Here is a 21,983-nt window from a genome sequence, read left to right on the forward strand (position 1 = left end):
CTTAGGCTAGCAATTTCAAGATCGCGATGTGACGCCGATATTAGAGTATCGTCAGCGTATGTGCCAATGAATGTGTACGGAGTCGTTGGGATATCATGGGTGAACACAGAGTATAGAAAAGGGGCGATGTCGCTACCTTGTGGGACACCTGCTTTTATAGGGTGACATATTGAGTAGCTATTTTTGAGACGAACGGTGAAGAAGCGGTCTGATAGATAGGATTTTAAGAGTAGGAAATAGGGGGCTGGAAGGAACTTTTTTAATTTAAAGAGAAGTCCGTCATGCCAGACCCGGTCGAAGGCCTGGGAGACGTCGAGAAAAACGGTGGGACAGAATTCTTTTTTTTCTAAAGCGTTGGAAATATGGTCGACAGTTCGGTGAAGTTGGTGAGTGGTGGAGTGGTGGGCTCTGAAACCGAATTGTGTGTTCGGGATGATATTAGCATTAGTGGCAATGGAGAGGAGCCTTTTTAATAAAATTTTTTCAAAAATTTTTGATATGGTGGGAAGAAGGCTTATTGGTCTGTATGATTCTGGATTTTCGGGTGGTTTGTTTGGTTTGAGAATAAGAATTATGATAGAGTGTTTCCAGGCCTTAGGAAAGTATGAAAGTCTAAGCAGTGCATTAAATAAGTGGGATAAATAAATTATGACTTTGCGTGGTAGATTTTTTACTATAAAGTTGGTGATTAGGTCGTGACCTGGGGATTTTTTGATAGGAATATTTTTTATTATATAGTTTATTTCTTCAGGGGATGTGGCTTTAGCAGGCGGAGACATTGGGAGAGGAGATTCAAGGTAGTTTTCAACTATTTTCAGTTGAGTTGGACTGGGTTGAATATCATGAGGACAGAAGGAGTTTTTTAGGTGCTGAGCTAGAATATTAGATTTATCGGTGTCAGTAATGGCCCATGAATTGTCTTCTTTTCTAAGAGGAGGGGTGGGTTGGTTTGTTCGTAGAATATTTTTCGTTGCTTTCCACAGGGACATATTTATAGTGGTTAAAGATTTAACGTAAGTGTTGTATGATTGGTTTTTGTAGTTTTGGATTTCCTTTTTTATTTGGATGTTAAGTTTGTTTAGTTTGGTCTTGTCATTGGGATACCTAAAATTTTGCCAGCGAGCCCAATAAAAAACTCATAATAAATTAATTGATTTTTAATTTTACATTTATTTACTAATTTATTTACTATACCTGCTCCCTTTCCTTTAAATACAGAAATGTTAAAACCAGGGGCTGAAACCTTTTGACTTGTTTGCGATTTTGATTATAAAAACCGTTTTGGGCCGTATGAAATTTTAGTTAGAAAAACCGGAAAAATCAGCTCTAATCGGTTACATAACAAAGTTTACTTGTACGCTATTTTTCTAGCATATTTTTAATTACATTGATTACTACTAATATTTATTTTTTTAAATTAAGTATGCGGAATATATTGGACTGAAACTTAAAATTAATTTTGAGTATTAATTATTTTAAAAGATATTAATTATACATTGGCGTTTTCACGGAGAGATATTGGGGATAGAACCCCTTATGAGGAAAATTAATATATGGTTAAAATGTAATTTCGAGGAGGTAGTATCCAAAATTATTGTGAATATCTTTAAGTATTCTAATTATAAAAAAACATGACATAGTTGGGTCCAGTATAGATTTAATCTGACTGTGATTAAAATCACTATCATAAGAAACGCTTCAATGCAAATCTGTGGATAGTGTTTAATTCTAAGATATTGGTGAATAATTACAAAAGCAACATCAACTTCTACTTCCTTAATTATATCCAGATTAGTAATTCTTTTACTTGTATATTATATAATTTTTATAATTAATTGTTTTCAAATTATTATTGATTTTTAATATGTTAAAAGTAATAATTTTTAACCTACTTATTTTTGTCCTTTAAAGTGAAAGTTTATAATAAAAAAAGAATGAATTTATTACCATAACTTTTACCTCAATTTGCAAGTTTGAAATTGACATCATTAAATAGAAAAAATGGTATTGTTAAGATTAATATGCAATTAGGAAATTTTATAATTGCAATATACAGTACATTTTTTATTTCATCCATTGTTAAATTCAGGTGAAACTAAAAATCATTTTTTTTTTAGATTTGATTTATATAGCAACATGCTACGAAAAAATTTGGAATGTTATAGACTGTTAGTAGCACACACAAATAGAGAAAAAAATTAAATAAATTTCAAAGTAAAATTATTTAATATCAAATCTAATACGACAATATACTTTAAAAATATTAGAAATGAATGATTTTAATTGTTTCCATGGATGAAGATGGTTAAGCTACTTGTTATTTGATGAAGGGATTTTTTTAAATTTTTGAGGGTAATGTCATCAACTAAATACGAATTGCAATCGTTTGACGTATCATTGAAAAAAGTAGGTTAAGTGAGGGTTGGAAAAATAAATCGCGGCCTAAAAAAATCACATAGTAAAATAATATTAACATGAATGTAAAATTTCTTCTCACGAGGGGATATTATAGTGATGGGATCCTTGATATTTATTGAAGTTATTGAATCTTAATGAGATAAAAATCAAGTGATTTGAAAATTTTTTTCTAACTAAAAAAAATATTATTAGGCAGAGGCGGATGCGAACCTCGTACCCTAAACTTAAAAGAAACAAGTGTTACCAATTCGGCAACTGTTCGTTGCTTTCGGGGCATGATAAAATTAGTAATTTAAGGTAATTCAAATTTAAATATTACTTTTTCGAGTTTAAAAAAGTAAAAAAATTTAAATAAATTAAATTTTTTATGTCTTATGAACTTTATTCTATGTCAATTAAATTATATAATATTCATGAAAGTCAGTGTATTGCCTTTATAAGTGTAATTTTGTTCAATAATAAGTTGATCGATTCTACAATAATTTCAGCTATTAGAAATCAACATTTTACGTTACGTTTGTAACTTAAATTGTACACAGGGTTTAGAGCTTATACAAACATTTTAAATTGTTTTTTTCAAATAGAATTTATTCCTAAGTTTGTCGTGAACGGCATTTTTTAATATGTGTCAACATTTAACAGCCTTTTTATTTAAATGTTAAGATTATATTTTATTGGTGTTTTTAATTTATAAGTATTATATATATTAACCTTATATTAATTTTTTATTGCTTATGTATCTTATAAAAATAGACATAATCACGAAATAAATTATCAGTACTCATAGTTAACGTTACATTGTAGTATTTACTTTGACTCTTCCTATTGGTACTCTTCCAAGTGGCTGGAAACGGGCGTAGAATACCTTGCTTCACCACAACATATTGGAAAAGATTTTCATTGTTTTTTTTATAAAAAACGTATACGTTACTTTAGACGATACATTTAATATTTTAATATAAAGTTTAATTTTTGTTTCATTATACATAAACATATACAAATTATTTAGGAGCTAATAGCACACATCTAAAAATTGAATTTTGTTTTTTATTTATTTGTTAATAGTTGACCTAAATCTTAAATACGAATACTTCCAATGAATTCAACTATAATTTTCAACTGAATGAGTTATTCTTTTCTTTGCCAAAGTAAATACTAAATTTCTGTTTTCTTTTTTCGTTGCCAAACAGTATTGATGACATTTCATAATAACTCGTTGAGGCGTAACTTAATTTTTTATAACTTCTATTATCTCAAACTTTTTCTGATACTAACATTTTGGTACCTTCATAACATGTATAGTGATAAACATGATAGAATAAAAAAGCGAAGACCATTATTCACCACAGAAAACGTTCATCTCGACTTTATCAGCGTGTTACAGATGGGAGGCATTCACAAACTTCGGCTCGTTTTGCATGTCATCCGCCAATTTGGCATCAGTCCATCAGTTCCGTGTGTTATTTTTCATTTCGAACGATATTTAATATGGTTATACGAGAAAAAACGAATATTATTATCATTTGGCAAATCTTGTTTTGTCTATTGAAATATCACATGAATGTGCAAATTCGAAGTAACGTAAATTTTTATTTAATCTTTTATCTCGAAAAATAAACAATGATATTAAAACGACCTTTTTTTGTTAAAAAATAAAAACATTTTAACAATCGTACGGAGAAAATATTTATTTTCTTTTATTAACTAAACAAAATGTATACAAGTAACTATAAACGTAATAGCGTTAAAAAAATTATTTTATAGTTTAAAGAAGGTCGTATTTTGAGAGAATATTTTTACAGCCTATATTTGCAAATAATAATACTAATTTTCCTTAAAAAAAAAATAAAATTATAATAAATACAACAAAAACAGGACAAGAAATCAAAATGATTTCGGTTTTTGAAAGTTTTTCTTATTTCTAGTAGATTAATTCATTTATCGATTTTTTTTTTAATACATGTTGAAAAAACGATTAAAATAACTAAAAATATAATATGATCACTTTTGTGCTTAAAATTTCTTTAAAAAAATTTGGTTAGAGTTGTAAAAGATATTTCATAATACTTTCGGTTTCTACCGTTATTTATCTTCCAAACTCTTGAAAAAAATTTGATATAGGTTAACTAACTTAATAGATATAGAAAAAAAGTTCGAAGAACAGATGTCATTTCGTTCCTAGCTCTGAGTAACAACAATTTTTTTTTTTTAATTTTATATATTAAATAAAAAAATGAACTTTTTTACAGATATAATAAATCAAAATCAAAACCGTACAAAAGAAATTAAAATACAAAAATATATGTTAATTTCTATATTAATACAGTTTTAATTTTATCTCAGTCCAAGTCTAAGTCTAACAATATATCTATAAAAATATAAATTAACAGATAATCATAACTTATTTCTAAACATCAAAATATAAAAACAATTCACTAAATAAATAAGTTAGTACCAAAAGAAAAAAGAGACAACTATAGTTGTAATAATAATAATTATTTTAATTTTAACATTTTCATGTTTTATTGAAAACATAACTTTTAGTTAAATAATAAAATACAACACTGTACATCTTTTTAATATTTGATTTTTATAGAATTTAAGAAGCTAAAATTGAATTGTCAATAAAAAATAAAATTAAAAGATTAACTTCAACATTTCATAAAAATAATCTGTGTCTTTACTTAGCAATTTTATAATTATTGGATAATTAATTAAAATAATTTTCAATAAACACTAAATACTGCAAAGTTAAAAATTATTGATTTATATGTATTAATGAAGTGAAATTCTTTTACTAAAAATATAAAATAACAACAAAAAATTATGCGTATACTGATTAATTATCACAGTTTTTTTTTTATTAATTTATTTTAGTATAAGGTCAACAATATCAATTTAATCTATTGGAAGACTAGATATTATTTTCCTTGTGATTTTCTAAAATCAAAAAATTATAATTAAATAATTAAAAATTAATATTATTTTTTTTAATTAAAATTTTTCTAATATTTTACCTAATTGGAAGTCTACTTAAGGGTTGTTTTTTGTAGGTCTTATCTAAAGTTTCATCTGATAATGATTTTTCAGATTTTTTTCCTGCTTTACTGGAATTATTACTTTCTACACAGCATGATTGAGGTCTTTTTAATATTTGTTTGACCAGATTTCCATTTGTATCTTTGGTAAGATTTATATTAGAAGTCACCATTGAAGGAACACTTAACCGTTTGCTGCGGTTATTATAAGCAGATCTTTTAATAACACTTCTTTCACGTATAACAACTTGTTGATCATTGAAGCTTGCTTTATTTTGAAAACTACTAACAGAAGAAACTACTCTACAATTTTTCACAGGTAAATAAGAAGTTTTTTCTTTATGTAGTCTGTTGAACTGAGAATCATTGACTGTTTGAAAAACTGCTGTGGGAATTTTAGATGAATGTTCAATCATTTTATTCATGGAAACACCGGTATCTTTTATAAATTCTGACTCCAACATGCTTTAAATAAGTATAAACAAATAATAATAAAAAATGATAGTTAAAAAAATATACCATAGAGTTTAACTTACAATATTTTTTTGGTCCTTGATATTTTTTCATCTTTATTCAATAATATTAAATCTTAATAGAAAAAATAATTAAAATTGATTGTTAACTTATTAAAAATAATTCACTTACTTTCTTCTTCTATTTCACTATGTGACAATTTTTCCTCAATTAAACATTTCAAAAATATTCCATTATTTTCCAAACGAATACGTTCACTAGATTTCATGAGCAATAAACGAGATTCTTCTCTACATTTCAATATATCTTCATCAGATGGTGTACACATAGTTTTCTTTCCCTAATTAAAAAATCAAAATTATAAAAAAAAAAAAAGCCAACAAGGTAAAGTTGTGGCATAATTGGGACAAGTATAGATATCTGAAAGTGATTAAAATAAATATCATAACCAACTTAACTTAATTATAACTACAAGTAACTTAACTATGATTAATCATAATTTAGTAGCATTATAACTTATAAAATAATGGGTCAATAGTTGTGATTGACCAGCGATTTCATTTATTAGATCATTTTTATTTCTATATTAGTTAAATATGTATGTTGCCTTAATAAAAATAAAGTTGACATGCTTATATAGTATAAAGATAAATTAAAAAAGTACTTAACAATTGATAAGTCAAGTATATGAAACTAAAAAATATCAAGATGTATTTTCTAAATATAATTATTTCAAATGAAATAAAATGGTTAAACGTAGTTACCGAGTGGCCATTAAAAGAATCACTTGTACTTTATTACCTCAATTTATTATAAACCATTGATAGCTAAAATAATTTTTTTTAAATAACAGCCCTTTCCTTATAATATACACATTGAACTAAAATGAAATTGCTAAAATTCTCCTTGAAAATATTTAAAACTAAAACATACATCATTTTTATAATTTTTTTTTTAATTGAAACTTTTTTACAGAGAGTGTAGAAAAATAAATTGCGCACCACGGTGGCTGTCACGGATGGATTCTATTGTTTTATTAGGTCAAAATTTTATTTTTCAATGAATGTAGAAGATCAATAAAAGTTTAAGTTTGATAAATATGTGTTCAATAAACGTTTAGGTTCTATGATTATTTGCAATTTATTGTAATAATATAAATAAATGTTTTGAATTTTAACTTCATAGATCTTGATTTATAATATTATAATACAGTAGAACTCCAATTATCCGAATTAATGGGGACCGGGACCCATTCACTGACTAATCAAAACAAACAATGACAGGTGACTGCAATGCGCCGGAACTGGAGTGGGAACTCTTACCACGTGTTGTGCCTACACTGACGCCGCGGACTTTGGACAAATTTTTTTCTGATTTTTTCTGAAAGTGATTCGGATAATTGGAGTTCTACTGTATTTAATTTTAATTAAATTATTACTTTTTAATAAAAATAATTTATTAAAAATAAATATACATAAATAATTTGATAATTTAATTTAACTTGATCTAAATTTAAAAAAATGCACTACATTTTCTAATTAAAATAATTTTTCAAAATATATAAATAATTTAATTACACAAATTTAAAAAAAAAATGTACATTTGAATACATTGTAAATTAAATAAATTAATACACTTAAAAAAACATTTCTTTAATTTTCGAAAATAAAGTGCCACATGTAATTCATACCATGCTTTAATTAAATCCATTTATTTTTATCATTATATTTATTATTATAAATAATTAATATAAAAATATAAATAAACAAATATTATCAAATAATAATATAAATATAATTTATTAGTTATATTATTATTCTATAAAATAAAAATAAATTTAGATAATATTTATTATTTATATTAATCGTTTATTTTAATTAATAAGAAATATTTATACTTTATTTTTATAAGTAAATAAATAATTTATATTATCTGTGTATACTTTAATTGATAAATAATAAAGTATATTTTATATTTTAATTTAAAATTAAAGTAATGTTATTTAAAATGTATTAAGGAATTTAACTACAATTAGTTTTAATTGTGCATAAAAATATTTAAAAAAAACACAATAGATAATAATGATTTTACAATACTGATTCATAACAAAGAGGCATTGTAGTAAATGGTCTTTAGTTTTTATCAACTTAAATAATAATGAAAAATATTATTACATGAAAAATAGAAATAATAAAGGAGAGAAAACTATATACATAGTCATAATGTAAATAAATTTCATTCATAACTATTCACAAATAATTATATTAAATAAAATTACATAATTATCCTATTGAATTAAATATAAAAATTACCTGAATAATATATGTTATGGAATCACAACAACTTTCCAAAGTTATTCTGTGATCTTGAATTGAAAGATCTTCATCCATTTTCAGTTTATTTACAACTCCATATAAACGGTTAAACAAGTTTCTATCACTTTCAGAAGAAGAAATCATTTTTACTACACTAGGCATAATCTCACATAAACCATATCTAACATTGGACACTTGGTCATCTAGAAATTCAAATTACATTTGCAATAATAAATTATATATATTTTTTTAATAAATATCTTGATGTTAAATCCAAAAGTAAAACTATTGGATTTATTTAGATATTCAAAATGTTTTGAATAAATAAACATAAACAATTATAAATTAATAATAATAGAATTAAAAATAAATCATCATCATCATCATCATACTAGAAATGAGCTAAACACTTCAAAAAATTTAAAAAATAATGTTTTTTTTTAAGTTATTTTAGTTTATTTTTCAATAATTAAATCAAATAAATAAAAAATAATAATTATTAATTTGTGTAAAAACAATTCAAAGTAAATATTCAATCAAAAATAAAATATTACCAACTAATAACAATAATGAATTTAAGAAATATTTTTTGAAGTAGGCTGATGAAAATATACTCATGGCTTCTTGACATATAAAAATGTAAAAGATTCTATTATAAAAGTTTGAATTTGTGGCAGTTTCTGAAACAAAATACAAAAAATAATAATAATAATTATAATAATTAAATAATAATAATTTAATATAACTTGTAAATAATTTAGGACTTTTAATTTAACTCAATACTTAAGTTTTATAAATTAAGTATAAAGAAAGAATAGATAGATCATTATTACTTTGTATTTAATAATTTGAATAATATTAATTATAGGAATATTGATTAATTTTTACAAAACAAAAAGACAATTTAATTGAATTGTGCCAGTTAAATTACTGCATATGGTAAATGATAGTTACTTTATGTTACATAAGTAATAATATACTTAGATTTAAGTGCATAAAATACAAAACAATGTATTATTATTTTTATGTATAATACAGTAAATTGAAATTTTTATTAATATACTAGGAGTTAATGAAAAAAAAAAATATAAGAGTGCAATCTAAATATTATTTGCAATTATTAAGAGTTAATATTAAGATAAAATATTTTATAATTTCAGTACAGTGTTATTTATGTATTTTATTAACGTAACATAATATATACACAAAATTACAATGCGCAGACATAAAATGGTTTCATAATATGACCTATGCGCATAGACTTAAAAAAAGTTCATAAATCGGTCAAAAACTAAAGGATTTCATCAAAATATTAAGGACACTGTTCGTATGTCTTTGAGCTAGCCTGAAAAAATATATGAAAATCTCAGGTTTTAAGTTGGCAGTGAGCTTATTTCTTAAAAAGTTAGACATTTTTAAAAATTTTCGGAATGTTAAAAAAAATCTTTGCAAATAATATTCCTAGAATAATGTTTCCGAGCTCTATCATTACAATATTTATTGTTGAAAATCAGAGCTCTTTAAGTTATTTTTTTAGCCAAATTATTAATTCAGAATTTTTTTACTGAAAATTCATTTTTAAATTAGTTTAATCAATTGAATAGTAAATGCTATGAATATACTTACTATCAATCAGATGTTGTCGTAATAAAATCCTTTGATTAGAATCAAGATTGTAACGCAAAAAAGTCAATAGTAGTGAATAAATAGCTTCCTTTACTGGCTTCTGTCTCTAAAATATAAGTACAGTTTTAAGTAAAAACATTTTTCTTTATAAGATACTTATAAAAAAATTATAAACAAGGAATTATTTATTTAATTTTTTTATGCAACATAAAACATATACTGAAAAAAAGTTAAGAATGTAATCCAAGTGTTTTAAAATTTCTTTTTAAAAAAAAAGTAAAAATTTTTAAAAGAAAATTAAGTTATTAGTTAGATATATTTCACTCTATTTATAATTTTCTACAGATTTCAATGAGTTTAATTTCATCAACAAATGGAATCAAATTAATAGTTTCAATGGAAAAAATACGACATTCGTGTATTCATTATTTTTAGGCTAAACAAGAAAATTTTTAAAGACATCTTATTATAGAAAAATTTTACGTCAACAAAAATATCTTCATAAACTTTATCACAAAAGTTAATATTTTTGAGATAAAAAAAAAAACTAAAAAACTAACTTTTGGGTATTATTTTTAACACTCTTGGGGCATGCCTTAGAATTTAATAAAATTTTACACAATTATTTTTTTTATGTAATCGAACAATTCTTGGGGGTGTCACTTGGAAATATTGTTTATCCTACCAAAGGAGAGTTTAAAGTCACCCTAATATAGCATTTTTTTTTAAGTTTAAATTATAGCTACAAACATTTTAAATAAGTAGTTTCAATAACATTTTAAACATCCAGAAACAAAATTAGTAGAAAAAATTAATATTTAATGCTAAATAAAATAATTGAAGTCTAGCTTCTAAGCATATAAAATCTACAAATATTTTATTTGATTAAAGTAATTACTATAAATGTTACAAGGCTTACAAATAATATCAATAATATTAAATTATACTTACAACAGTATTAAGTCTATCCGACATAATTTTACCAACAATAAAAACTAAATCTGATGAATAACATACTGGTAATACCATAATCTGATGTAAAAATTCTACATAAAGTCTCCAATTATATTGTGCACTTAGATATTCTTCTAAAAGCATTAATGATTTCAATACTTGTTCTTGATATTTCTGATCATGAAATAATTCTTATTAAAATGTTAATAAACAATAATTTTCTATTATTACCATTTTCATTATAATAAAACTTAGATTTGGTACAATGATTTTTAAAACCTGAGTATTCCTTTCAGTTAACATTTTCATTAATACAGTAGAGATTAGAACTACTTTTTCATTCAACAAAATCAAGATCTAAAAAAAAAAACAAACAATGAAAATAATATAAGGTTTGCTTAAATAATTTAAAAATTTTTTTAAAAAAGTACCTTTTTTACAATACTTGCTAAAGCAACTCGAATATCAATGAATTCATCAGTTACAAGATCAACTAAATAATTTAGTAAATATATTAGTAATGTAGTGCTACCTTTATCTGATGATATTAACATGATAATATCTTGTAAACTGTTAGCGCATAGTTTACGTATCAATACATTTGTGCATAATCTTTCACTAACAGAGTTATCCTACAAAATACATTAAGAAAAATTATTAAGTAATATTTATATTCAGGCTAAATAATATGTTTTGAAATTAAACACCTTTTAAAGTAAGTAATGAATTATAAAAGTAACAGGAAACATGTTTTCTGTTACTGTTACATAAATATTATGTTAAATTTTGTTTGCTTTAAATTAATTTGAAGCTCGGATTATTTCCAAAACATTTTCATAAGTTAAATTTTCGTGCAAAATTTGTTACTTTGAATTCCCTCAGTTAGCAGGAAAAGGGTCAAATTTAAAAATAATATATACCCAGAGACAAGTGTTTATAAAAAAAAAAATATTGATTTGATGTGTTTTTTTTACAAAGTTATGAAAATTTAAAAAAAAAAGTTCAAAATTTACTAATTTTAAAAATTGTAATTTTTTTGGAAATTCCTTTATTTATGGGGAACGAGGAAAATTTTTTTCTATTTTAAAGGCAATATCTTTAACTAGATACATTTGGTGTACTTTTAATGTATCACTAAAAGAAATGGATCAGACGAGAGCTGAAAAAAGTAATAATAGACAAAAAACACATCATAGTTAAATTAATACCTTAAAAGCTGATTATATTAATATAAATAAATAAATAAATAATGTATTTTTAGTATAATACTATATTGAACTTACGTTGATGTTTGGTAATGCAACTGGGCTCAAGTCTAACTCCAATAATTCTTTAAATTTATTTACAAACCATGTGATATCATTCAGGTCAATATATTCTAAATAAATAAAAAAAGTTTAAGTAAAAAAAAATAATTAAAAAATTTATTTATCAATTATTCAAAAAACTAAAAATATACTTGAAAGATTAGTCATATTGTATGATCAATAATACTAGTTACAATTAGCAACTATTATTTTTTTTATGGAATAGATTAAACAAATAATTCTGTAAAAAATTTAATAAAAATACAATGCATTAATTTTAAACCAAAATGTAGAAAAATTATGTTATATCCATTTAATGTATAACATGTCATATTGTGTTATTTGTTAGTAATTAAAAATCATAACATATGACATAATTATTTTTTACGGATTCATTAGAAAATAGACAAATTATTGACTTAAACTTTTCTTTTTTCTAACCATGGTGTATAACACTATTATATATAAATAAGTTTTACCTTTCATTCTTTGACAAATGATACCTATATTTTTCGAAACACTTATTACTAATGACAAATCACTATTTGAATCAATATTGATTAACTTCTTTATCATTGGAAGAACAATTGTTATATTAATTTCTCTGGGAAAACATATAATGATATCTTTCATCACTTCGAGCATAGCTACTTTTATTTTAAAATCAGCATTATTGGCCAAGTCTACAATAGCTGGCAGCAAGATACATTCATTTCTATCATCCGCACTTTCTTTCAGAAATCCTATAATCTTACTTAATTCTTGACATACTGTTTTTCTAACTAAAACACTTTCATCTTGACATAATGATAAAATACATGGCCATATTTCACGTTTAATTCTAAATAAAAAGTTTATATTAAAACTTCATTTAATACATCAAAAATAATTAATTTACACAAATTTATTTAATTTTGTAGCAAGAGAGCCAAAAATTCGGCAACTTATTAAACGTAATGATTCTGGCTTAGAAATTTCACTTCGCTCGATTGCAAATGGTAAAATCTAAAGTTAAAAATATATCCAATAAAATATAATATATATATACTTCAAAATACATAATTAAAGATTAAAAAAATTAATTACTTCATTTTGTAAATAATCTGAAGGTAAGAATTCAATAAAATCAAGCAGTGTGTCTAGCCAAGTGTTGGTTACAGCTACACAAGTTTAAATTTATTTAAAAAAGTAACAATAATAAAATCAAACATAAACATATTATAGTTCTAATCTATTATAACTGTCAAATTAAAACATTTTCTTACTATCATTATTAATTGATGAATTATCCAAAGCAGATAATATTGTCGATAGAAAAGTTTGTTGAAATATGTCAGCTGAAAGCAGTTGTTTTTTTAAAATGTTTCTCACCGCTTCGGTCGCTTTAAAATGGCTTTCAACAATATCTTTAGATTCATTCTAGTAATTTGAATATCAATTGTATTAATTAAACAATACTTCATGTAACAACAATAAATAATAAATAAATATACTTCTTGCATTCTTTAAACAATAGACATCATTTTAATTGTCAAATACGTAAAATTTATTAAAGATATAATTTTCAATAATTTGAGTAACATTTTTATTCAATAAGTATAAACATGAAACTGGTAGCAATAAAGCAACTGTAATTCGTAATGAGATATACTGAAGACGTAGCATAAAACTTGAATTTATTTCTGGAATGACTCACAAGTAATGACGATGGGTAACAAAGGAGTAAATGTGAACAAAAATAAATATTAGTAACGGTAAACACAGCAGACCAAAACGTATTTAGTAAATAATGTAAGCTTAAATGTCGTAAATCACGTTTGTCTAGGTGTAAACTAAAATTAGTGACACATCACGTCGGGCTGCCGACAAATAGATGATAAGAAGTTCCTGATAGATAAAATGTTGATGATAAAGTACGTTTACTATATATCTCTGCAATAGTATCACGAACTATATGAAAATGACTGAGGTATATTCTACTTTCAGTATTTTATGAATGAATTATTCGTTAGTCATACTAATTACTCTATTTTTAAGAGCATTATCAGGGGCGTATTATAGTTGAACGATAAATCCAGTTGAGATGCATGCACTGCACCAGGGCCTTAAAATTTTTGAGGCTCACATTTTTAGCGTGTTTTTAAAAATTATGAATGACTTAATTTTTCATTCAAAATAGTCACAATTTAGTTTTTAATACAAAACTAAGGAGTTATTAATTTTACTGTATGTGTTTGTATATTTTTACTTTTTGCGAGTGCGCTTCGTATGTTTAGTTTTAAAAATCTAAGCTAAGCAATGATCAATATAACAAACTAGTGTTTAATTTTATCTTAAATATTTTGTTCTTTGTTATCTTTAAAAAAAAAGATAGATAGCTTTTGATGATATTAATTCTGGTATAATATTAAATTTATTGTACCAATTAATATTTTAACATCACTCATCATAAGGTGTATTTTAGTTTTATTAATTATATGTTAATTTGGTATTATAAAAGGTGTTTAATTTGTATCTGTGCTTTTATGTTTGTAATATTCTTATTTCTCTGATAGCTTTACATTTATAAATTTTGAATTGATAGATATTTGTGATGAGTTAAAAAAAATAATTTTTAGTATAATATCATTTTAAAAATTTACTTTTCTTAATGTTTCATAGTATGAGAAATTTGTTATGCTACATTAACTTATTACTACATGGAAAGAATAAAGCAGGTAGATGACAAACAAAGAAATGTGTTTATTAACAAGATTGACGCATTATGAAAAATGTTAACAAAAATATGTCAGAGGAAGAATTAGTATGTAATGTAATAAAAAGTTAAAAACCCAGTATTGCTAGATACATTGGAATACTTGAAAACCGTAATTTAGATGAGCTAAAAAGAAATATTCGTAAGTATGAGATGATAGAATTTATTATTACTGAAAAAACGCTAATTTCAAAATAATGTTATTTAAAAAATTTACTATTCTTAATATCTAACAGTATGAGAAAGCTGTTATGATACATTAACTTCTCATTGTGATTCTTATTTGTTAAGAAAAATGCATTTTACACACTAAGTATTGCACTTAGAGCAATAACACCCATTATAAAAACGAAAGAGAACAATATTTTGGAGATGATCTCATATGCGTTTTTGGATATATTGTATTAGTAAAGAGTTATAATTGATTGAAGTTTAATAAAAAAGTACATTTTCAAATTCAATTATCAAGCTTAATATTAGGTAATCCCAAAATGGCTATGAGATTGTCTTCGAAATATTGTCCTCTTTTAATTTTTTAATAGGTGTTAGAGCTCTAAATGTAATACGGAGTGAGTAAAATGCATTCTTTTAAGATATGTTTTAGAACACTTTAGTAGATTTTTTTGTCGACTAGTGCTGCTCCTATAGATTATATTTAAAAAATATAAACAAATGATGGTGCGGCGTGCGGTGTGGCTCAATATTTTGCCGAAAACGTTATCAATATTTCTTTAAATAATTTCGCTAACACGTGCGGACCAATTTTTATACGCTTTTATTAGTTTCACATGTATGTTGTATGTTGTATGTAACTTTCCAAACGCCACGCGTTATCGCATATTCCGTTGTCTAGACTAGACTGTTATACGCATTCACCCCTCCCCACGCCTCGCTCACAATACGACGGTACACTATTCCTATAAAAATTTATTTTTAGTTATCGTACCCGTACACGCGTGCTTGTCATCAATATTATATATATGTAAACAAATTTTTATTTTGACTGACCAATAACGCCCGCGTCTAATGCGCCTTACGTATATATATATATATTCCTACCGCCGTTTATACCTCGGGTATAACGTTAGTCCGACCCGCCCGGCCATAAAACACAGCTATACTTAGTGCATGATACTTTTACGTAGTTAAGTCGCATTATTTGTATAAATATATATATTCTAATTACTATTAAAATTAATATATTAACACGATTTATTCTAATTAAGAGATATAAAGTATTCATTCCGATTACGAGGGATGATTTCCGTATCGTCATTTTTCGTCACTACCTCCACGTTCCGGGAGTGAGTAATTTACGCGCCTGCTGCTTTCCTTGGATGTGGTAGCCGTTTCTCAGACTCCCTCCCCAGAATCGAACCCTGATTTCCCGTTACCCGTAACAACCATGATATTGATAGTAACTACTATCATAACATGAAACTAAAAAGTAAAAAATAAATATAGTTTAAAAAACTAAAAAAACACGCTTTTAAAGTACATCGAACTAAAAAGTTAAAAATAATTTTTAAAATAATTATGAACAAAAAATACTAGTATTATTGTGATAAAAGCGTGGGTGCTTTGTGCCATATTTTTCGTATATTGAGCGCCCGACGCTTTTATCACAATAATACTAGTATTTTTTGTTCATAATTATTTTAAAAATTATTTTTAACTTTTTAGTTCGATGTACTTTAAAAGCGTGTTTTTTTAGTTTTTTAAACTATATTTTTTTTAATATGCTTATATTAGTTTCACATGTATGTTGTTTGTTGTAAGTTTGTAACTCCACGCGCTACGTGTTATTATGTCGCGTATCCCGTCGTCTATGGCCTTGAGACTAGACTGTCGTAACGCATTCACCCCGCCCCGCTCACTATTCGCCACCAACACTATTTTCCTGTATAATTTTTGGTTTTCGTACCCATACATGCAGGCGTATCATCAATATTATATAGATAAACAAATTTTTATTGTTTATTATTAGACATCAACATTTAAAGATCAATTTTAATATATATGTATAATATATATGGGATTACAAATACAGGTAGCTAATTGGTTATTTAAGACGATATTAGCAAGCATATAGCCTTTATTATTAATGGTAATAAGACACATTGTTGTGAGTTTATAAACACACTAACTGGCAATACAGAAAGTATATCCATTAATAGTGATAATTGACAAACACTCCGTTACTGTAACAGCGATGTCATAAAAAACTAAAAAGAGAAAAATAAATATATTTTAAAAAAACTGAAAAACACGCTTTTAAAGCATATCGAACTAAAAAGTTAAAAATAAGCTTAAAACAATAATACTAGTATTTTTCGTTCATTGTTGTTTTAAGCTTATTTTTAACTTTTTAGTTCGATATGCTTTAAAAGCGTGTTTTTCAGTTTTTTTTTAATATAATTTTATTATGCCAGCACTTAATGTTTGAATTGTTATTACTTTTCAGAATTTTTATTAAATATCGTTCCTGATGATAATATAATATCTGTATTTCTCCTATTACTAATGAATAAAGATATCATGCCAAGTCCTTTGACTTGATTAAAAAAAATCATAAATGTATCCCCAACTATGCTTTATGTGCTTAAAGTGAATTAAGCAAAACTAATTTTGTCGTATCTACTGCAGCACTGTTTGTCGCGAGTTGTACGAAATATTTTCAAGCATTTGGGCTAAAATTATTATTAAAGTGTGGTGTTGTACTTGGGTTTTTTAAATGGGTAGTAAAAAAATAATTTCTAATAAAAAAAAAAATTATACGTCAATTAGTTCTAAAAAGATATAACAAAAATTCAAAGTAAGTATATTATTTATTGATGTAATAGCGATAGCTGTAATTCAATCAGATCCATAAAAGGGCAGATAGACGATTCTTCATTAATAGAGAAATATTAGATTGTGTCCCAACTAAAAAAATTTTTCGCTTTGCAATTCATCGCTGTTCCTGTGCTCATTTTTTATATATTCAAAATTTTTTGCTTCGATGCGAAACTGAGATAAAATTAATTTTACTATGATATGTTTTTTTTTTGTGTCTGTCACCAACTTTTCTCAGCTCTTACTGGACCGATTTTAATGAACAATATGTCAAATTAAAATTCTCAATTTCATATTTTATATTTTTAACTTTAAAATGCTATAACGTTTTGGAAAATGTTAAAATATGGATCAATACAATTTTTTATGAGAAATAATATTTATATCCCTCTTTCATTCGACATACTTTATCTTAATCAGGATATAAATAGGGAAATAACAAATCATGTAGCTTTTGAGGCTCTAGGGTCCTAGGTCTGAGCGGAGCCCTAGCTAGGTAAAGCCTAGTAGTTTTTTGATCAATTATAACCTAAAGAAAATATAAAATTTGTTTTAAATTATTAAAATAAAACATCAAGTGAGAAAATGGGTTCATTAGTGTCATTAATTAATTACATTTGTTAGTAGATGAGGCTCAACGCTTAATTTTATTTAAAATTTTATGTTATCTAAGCGCACCACATATTTCACGGGATCGGACGTATACGTCGTTAGTTATTATTTTATTAACAATATACGGTTAGTTCCAAATTGAAATTTAGTGGAAGTCGGACGACAAGAGGCAGCAGATGGATAATATCATACGTCGGTAGTTATTATACAGTAGAATTGTGGCCCTTTAAATTATTTTGAAGTTCTCGTCAGTAGCAGACGGACTGTGTTTTAGGCTACCCTGACAATTACAATAACTTTTGATCTAGTCATATTTTGCATTATTATTATTTTTTAATAATTGTTATACGTTGAGACTGTATAAACTATAATAATAAATAATAGTTTTGTAATATTCTTTTATATTACTTAATAAAATCAATACATTTCACCTACGCTTAGCAAAGATATACTGACGCCGCTGAGGCGTGTAATCATCTAATTTTTGTTTACAGAATCCTTACCAAATAAGCTATAAATGAGCTCATACAATTTCACATAAGAATTAGCTGTACAACTTACTACTCGTAATTATTTGTTTGCATATCCTAAACAAACAAAGATGTAGCTCAAATCACTCCTTGCACCGCATTGTAAAAGACACGTTTCTTTTAATTAAATTAATTATATTGTCACATAAAGTTTTATTACTATGATTCATTATAATAGACCTAAGAGCCGTCTAGGACCTGATCTGTTCTTTGACATGCGTCAAAGTCTCATTCTCATTTTTTCTCCTCTCACGACTACACTCAAGTGCTTAGCTTTACTCTCCTTTTTACTTTGCAGTTTTTCTTTACATTATACTTTAATACTTCTATTATGATATGGTGTCTCTTTATTAATATAAGTCTATAGTTAAATTGAAGATACATTCTTGTTAAAATATTTATTTATTCACTTATAATACACGCTTGTGTAACAATCTATTTTTCTTATTTAATATTTAATAAACCTGCACTATTCATCTTTCCTCTCTACACCGTAGACCATGTTTTGTTGTCAGGGAATATCAGGTAAGAGTAGTTTTAACACACAAACTACACTAATCCAGTAATTACTAGAAACAAAGTACTTTTAGCTTCGATGCGAATCTGAGAAGGTATTAATTTTACCATGATGTGTTTTTTTTTTTTATGTCTGTTGCCACTTTTTCTTAGCTCTCACTGGGCCGATTTCTTTCAACAATACGTTACATTACCCTTAAAAATTGAAAAAAATTCCCTCGTTCCCCGCAAATGGGGGAAATATCCAAAAAAATTACAAATTTGAAAATCGGTTAATTTTGTCATTTTTTTCTTAAAACTTCCATAACTTTTTCAAAAATAAACAAATCAACATAATTTTTTTTATACTAAAACCTTAGATATTTTCCTTTCATTTGATATCATTTTTTGAAAATCTAACACTTAACCTACTCATTGGAGGGGATTTAAAATGGCAACTTTTTTACAAAAAATAACTTTTTCAACTTAATTTTTGAAAATGTTCCGGAAATACTGCGTCCTTTAAGCATATATAAAATTAAAGCTTATTTTATTTACTACAAAATGAAAAAAAAAAATTTGTCCCGACGACCTATCTTCTATGCGCAAATGACTACCGTATTCAAAAATATGCTATTTTTGTAATAAAATCCTGGGTTTTGTATTTTATTCTATTTTAAAATATCTTATAAGTGCAATACACTAACTTTCATGAATATTATATAATTCAATTGACATAGAATAAAGTTCATAAGACATAAGAAATTAAACTTATTTAAACTTTTTTACTTTTTTAAACTTGAAAAAGTAATATTTAAATTTGTTTAAATTACTAATTTTATCACGCGTCGAAAGCGACGAACAGTTGCCGAATGGGTAACACATCTGTGTCTTTCACGCTTAGGGTACGAGGTTCAAATCCGTCTTGCTTTTTTTTTTGAGTTAGAATAAAATTTTCAAATCATTTGATATTTATCTCATTTAGATTCAATAACTTCAATAAATATAAAGGATCTTATCACTATAGTCTCCCCTCGTGAGTAGAAATATTATTTTACTATGTGGTTCTTTTTGTGACTACGATTAATTTTGACAACCATCACTAGACCTACTTTTTTCAGCGATACGTTAAATGATTACAATTCGTATTTAGTTTAAGTTATTACTCTTAAAAATCGAAAAAAATTTTCCTTATTCAATTAAAATCATTAATTTCTAATATTCTTATAGTATTTATTGTCGAATTAGATTTGATATGATAAAAGTATTCAACCACAAAAGTAAATAATTTTACTTTGAAATTTATTAATTTTTTTTCTCTATTTGTGTGTGCTACTAACAGTCTATAACATTCCACATTTTTTCGTAGCATGTTGCTATATAAATCATAAATCTAAAAAAAAAATGATTTTTTGTTTCACCTAAATTTAACAATGGATGAAATAAAAAATTTACTGTAAATAGTAATTATAAAATTTCCTGATTGCATATTAATCTTATCAATACCATTTTTTTTATTTAATGATGTCAATTTCAAACTTGTGAATTGAGCTAAAAATTATGGTAATAAATTCATTTTTTTTTTTTTATTATAAAACTTCACTTTAAAGGACGAAATAAAGAAGGTTAAAAATTATTACTTTTATCATATTAACAACATACAAACATACACGTGAAACTAATATAAGCGTGTTAAAAATCAATATCAATAATAATTTGAAATATAAATTTGAAAACAATTCAATATAACAATTAAATAATATATAATTTTATATTATATTTTTGAATTTAAGAATTACTAATCTGGATAAAATTAAAGAAATAGTTGTTGTATCTTTCGTAATTATCCACCAATTTCTTAGAATTAAACATTATCTACAGATTTGCATCGAAGTGTTTTTTTTTATAAAATACTCTGTTATAAATAACAATTTTCCATTAAAATTCAGTAACGCACAATTTATAATTTTTTCTACTACAAACGTAGAGCTCAAAATATTAAAACTATAATTTAATTAATATTGTCCGTGTTTTAGGCCATCCTAATTGTCAGAACATAGCGGACTACTCTGATTATGTATGTAATGTATGACGTTTTCAAACAATGCGATATACATTAATAAATTCAACTTAATTATATTCTAATAATTTTAGACAGTAAAATGACTTCTATAAAATTGGACTGCGAGTTTTTCTATGTAGACCATCATTACATAGGATGTTCAGTAAGTTAGGAAACAAGAAAATTGTTACAAACAATGAGAATAATAGAAACTCGTTTCTTTACTTATTGAACACTCTATATGCTAAAAACTGAATAAATTAATGAAATACTTTCTATAATGCATAAATGTGTATTATTTTAAATAAAAGTTTACAAATCTTTTTTCAATTATGATTACTCAAATATATTCTTAAAATTTATAAATTTTTCATAGGTTTAAAAGAAAATATCCTATACATTTTACTTTAAAAATATATATTCAGCTGGTAAAATTCTTGTAATTTATACACATGTTATTATTGATCATTTATTTATTATTGGACATTTTTAAACTAAGTTTAATATGTCCTAATAAATCTTTCATTATATTATTATGTGACTGTTATTAAAAAATATTTTT

At 25.0% G+C, this 21,983-nt stretch overlaps 2 protein-coding genes across 2 annotated transcripts in view; one reads left to right on the forward strand and one right to left on the reverse strand.

The window, feature by feature from the left end:
• Positions 1-5,067: 5,067 nt before the first annotated feature.
• LOC126902108 (serine/threonine-protein phosphatase 4 regulatory subunit 4-like) lies at positions 5,068-14,014 on the reverse strand. Its single transcript, XM_050679135.1, has 16 exons — positions 13,626-14,014; positions 13,398-13,551; positions 13,219-13,292; positions 13,031-13,137; positions 12,612-12,973; positions 12,109-12,203; positions 11,257-11,457; positions 11,057-11,182; positions 10,823-10,999; positions 9,872-9,977; positions 8,800-8,925; positions 8,243-8,448; positions 6,102-6,270; positions 5,993-6,044; positions 5,436-5,921; positions 5,068-5,358 (listed from the first exon to the last, which is right to left on the reverse strand). The coding sequence occupies exons 1-16, from the start codon at positions 13,632-13,634 to the stop codon at positions 5,340-5,342; spliced, it is 2,469 nt and encodes an 822-aa protein (XP_050535092.1). The 5' UTR covers positions 13,635-14,014; the 3' UTR covers positions 5,068-5,339.
• A 2,876-nt stretch (positions 14,015-16,890) lies between these two features.
• Positions 16,891-21,983, forward strand: part of LOC126902587 (uncharacterized) — a 185,327-nt gene continuing 180,234 nt past the window's right edge. Inside the window, exons 1-3 of the mRNA XM_050680001.1 lie at positions 16,891-16,937; positions 19,362-19,389; positions 21,396-21,436. Of these exons, the coding sequence (XP_050535958.1) occupies positions 16,920-16,937; positions 19,362-19,389; positions 21,396-21,436 (87 nt within the window). The 5' untranslated portion in view covers positions 16,891-16,919. The remainder of the gene's footprint in view (positions 16,938-19,361; positions 19,390-21,395; positions 21,437-21,983) is intronic.

This window comes from Daktulosphaira vitifoliae, unplaced genomic scaffold (genome assembly GCF_025091365.1).
Source record: "Daktulosphaira vitifoliae isolate Bord-2020 unplaced genomic scaffold, ASM2509136v1 Scaffold_1, whole genome shotgun sequence".
NCBI lineage: Eukaryota > Metazoa > Arthropoda > Insecta > Hemiptera > Phylloxeridae > Daktulosphaira > Daktulosphaira vitifoliae.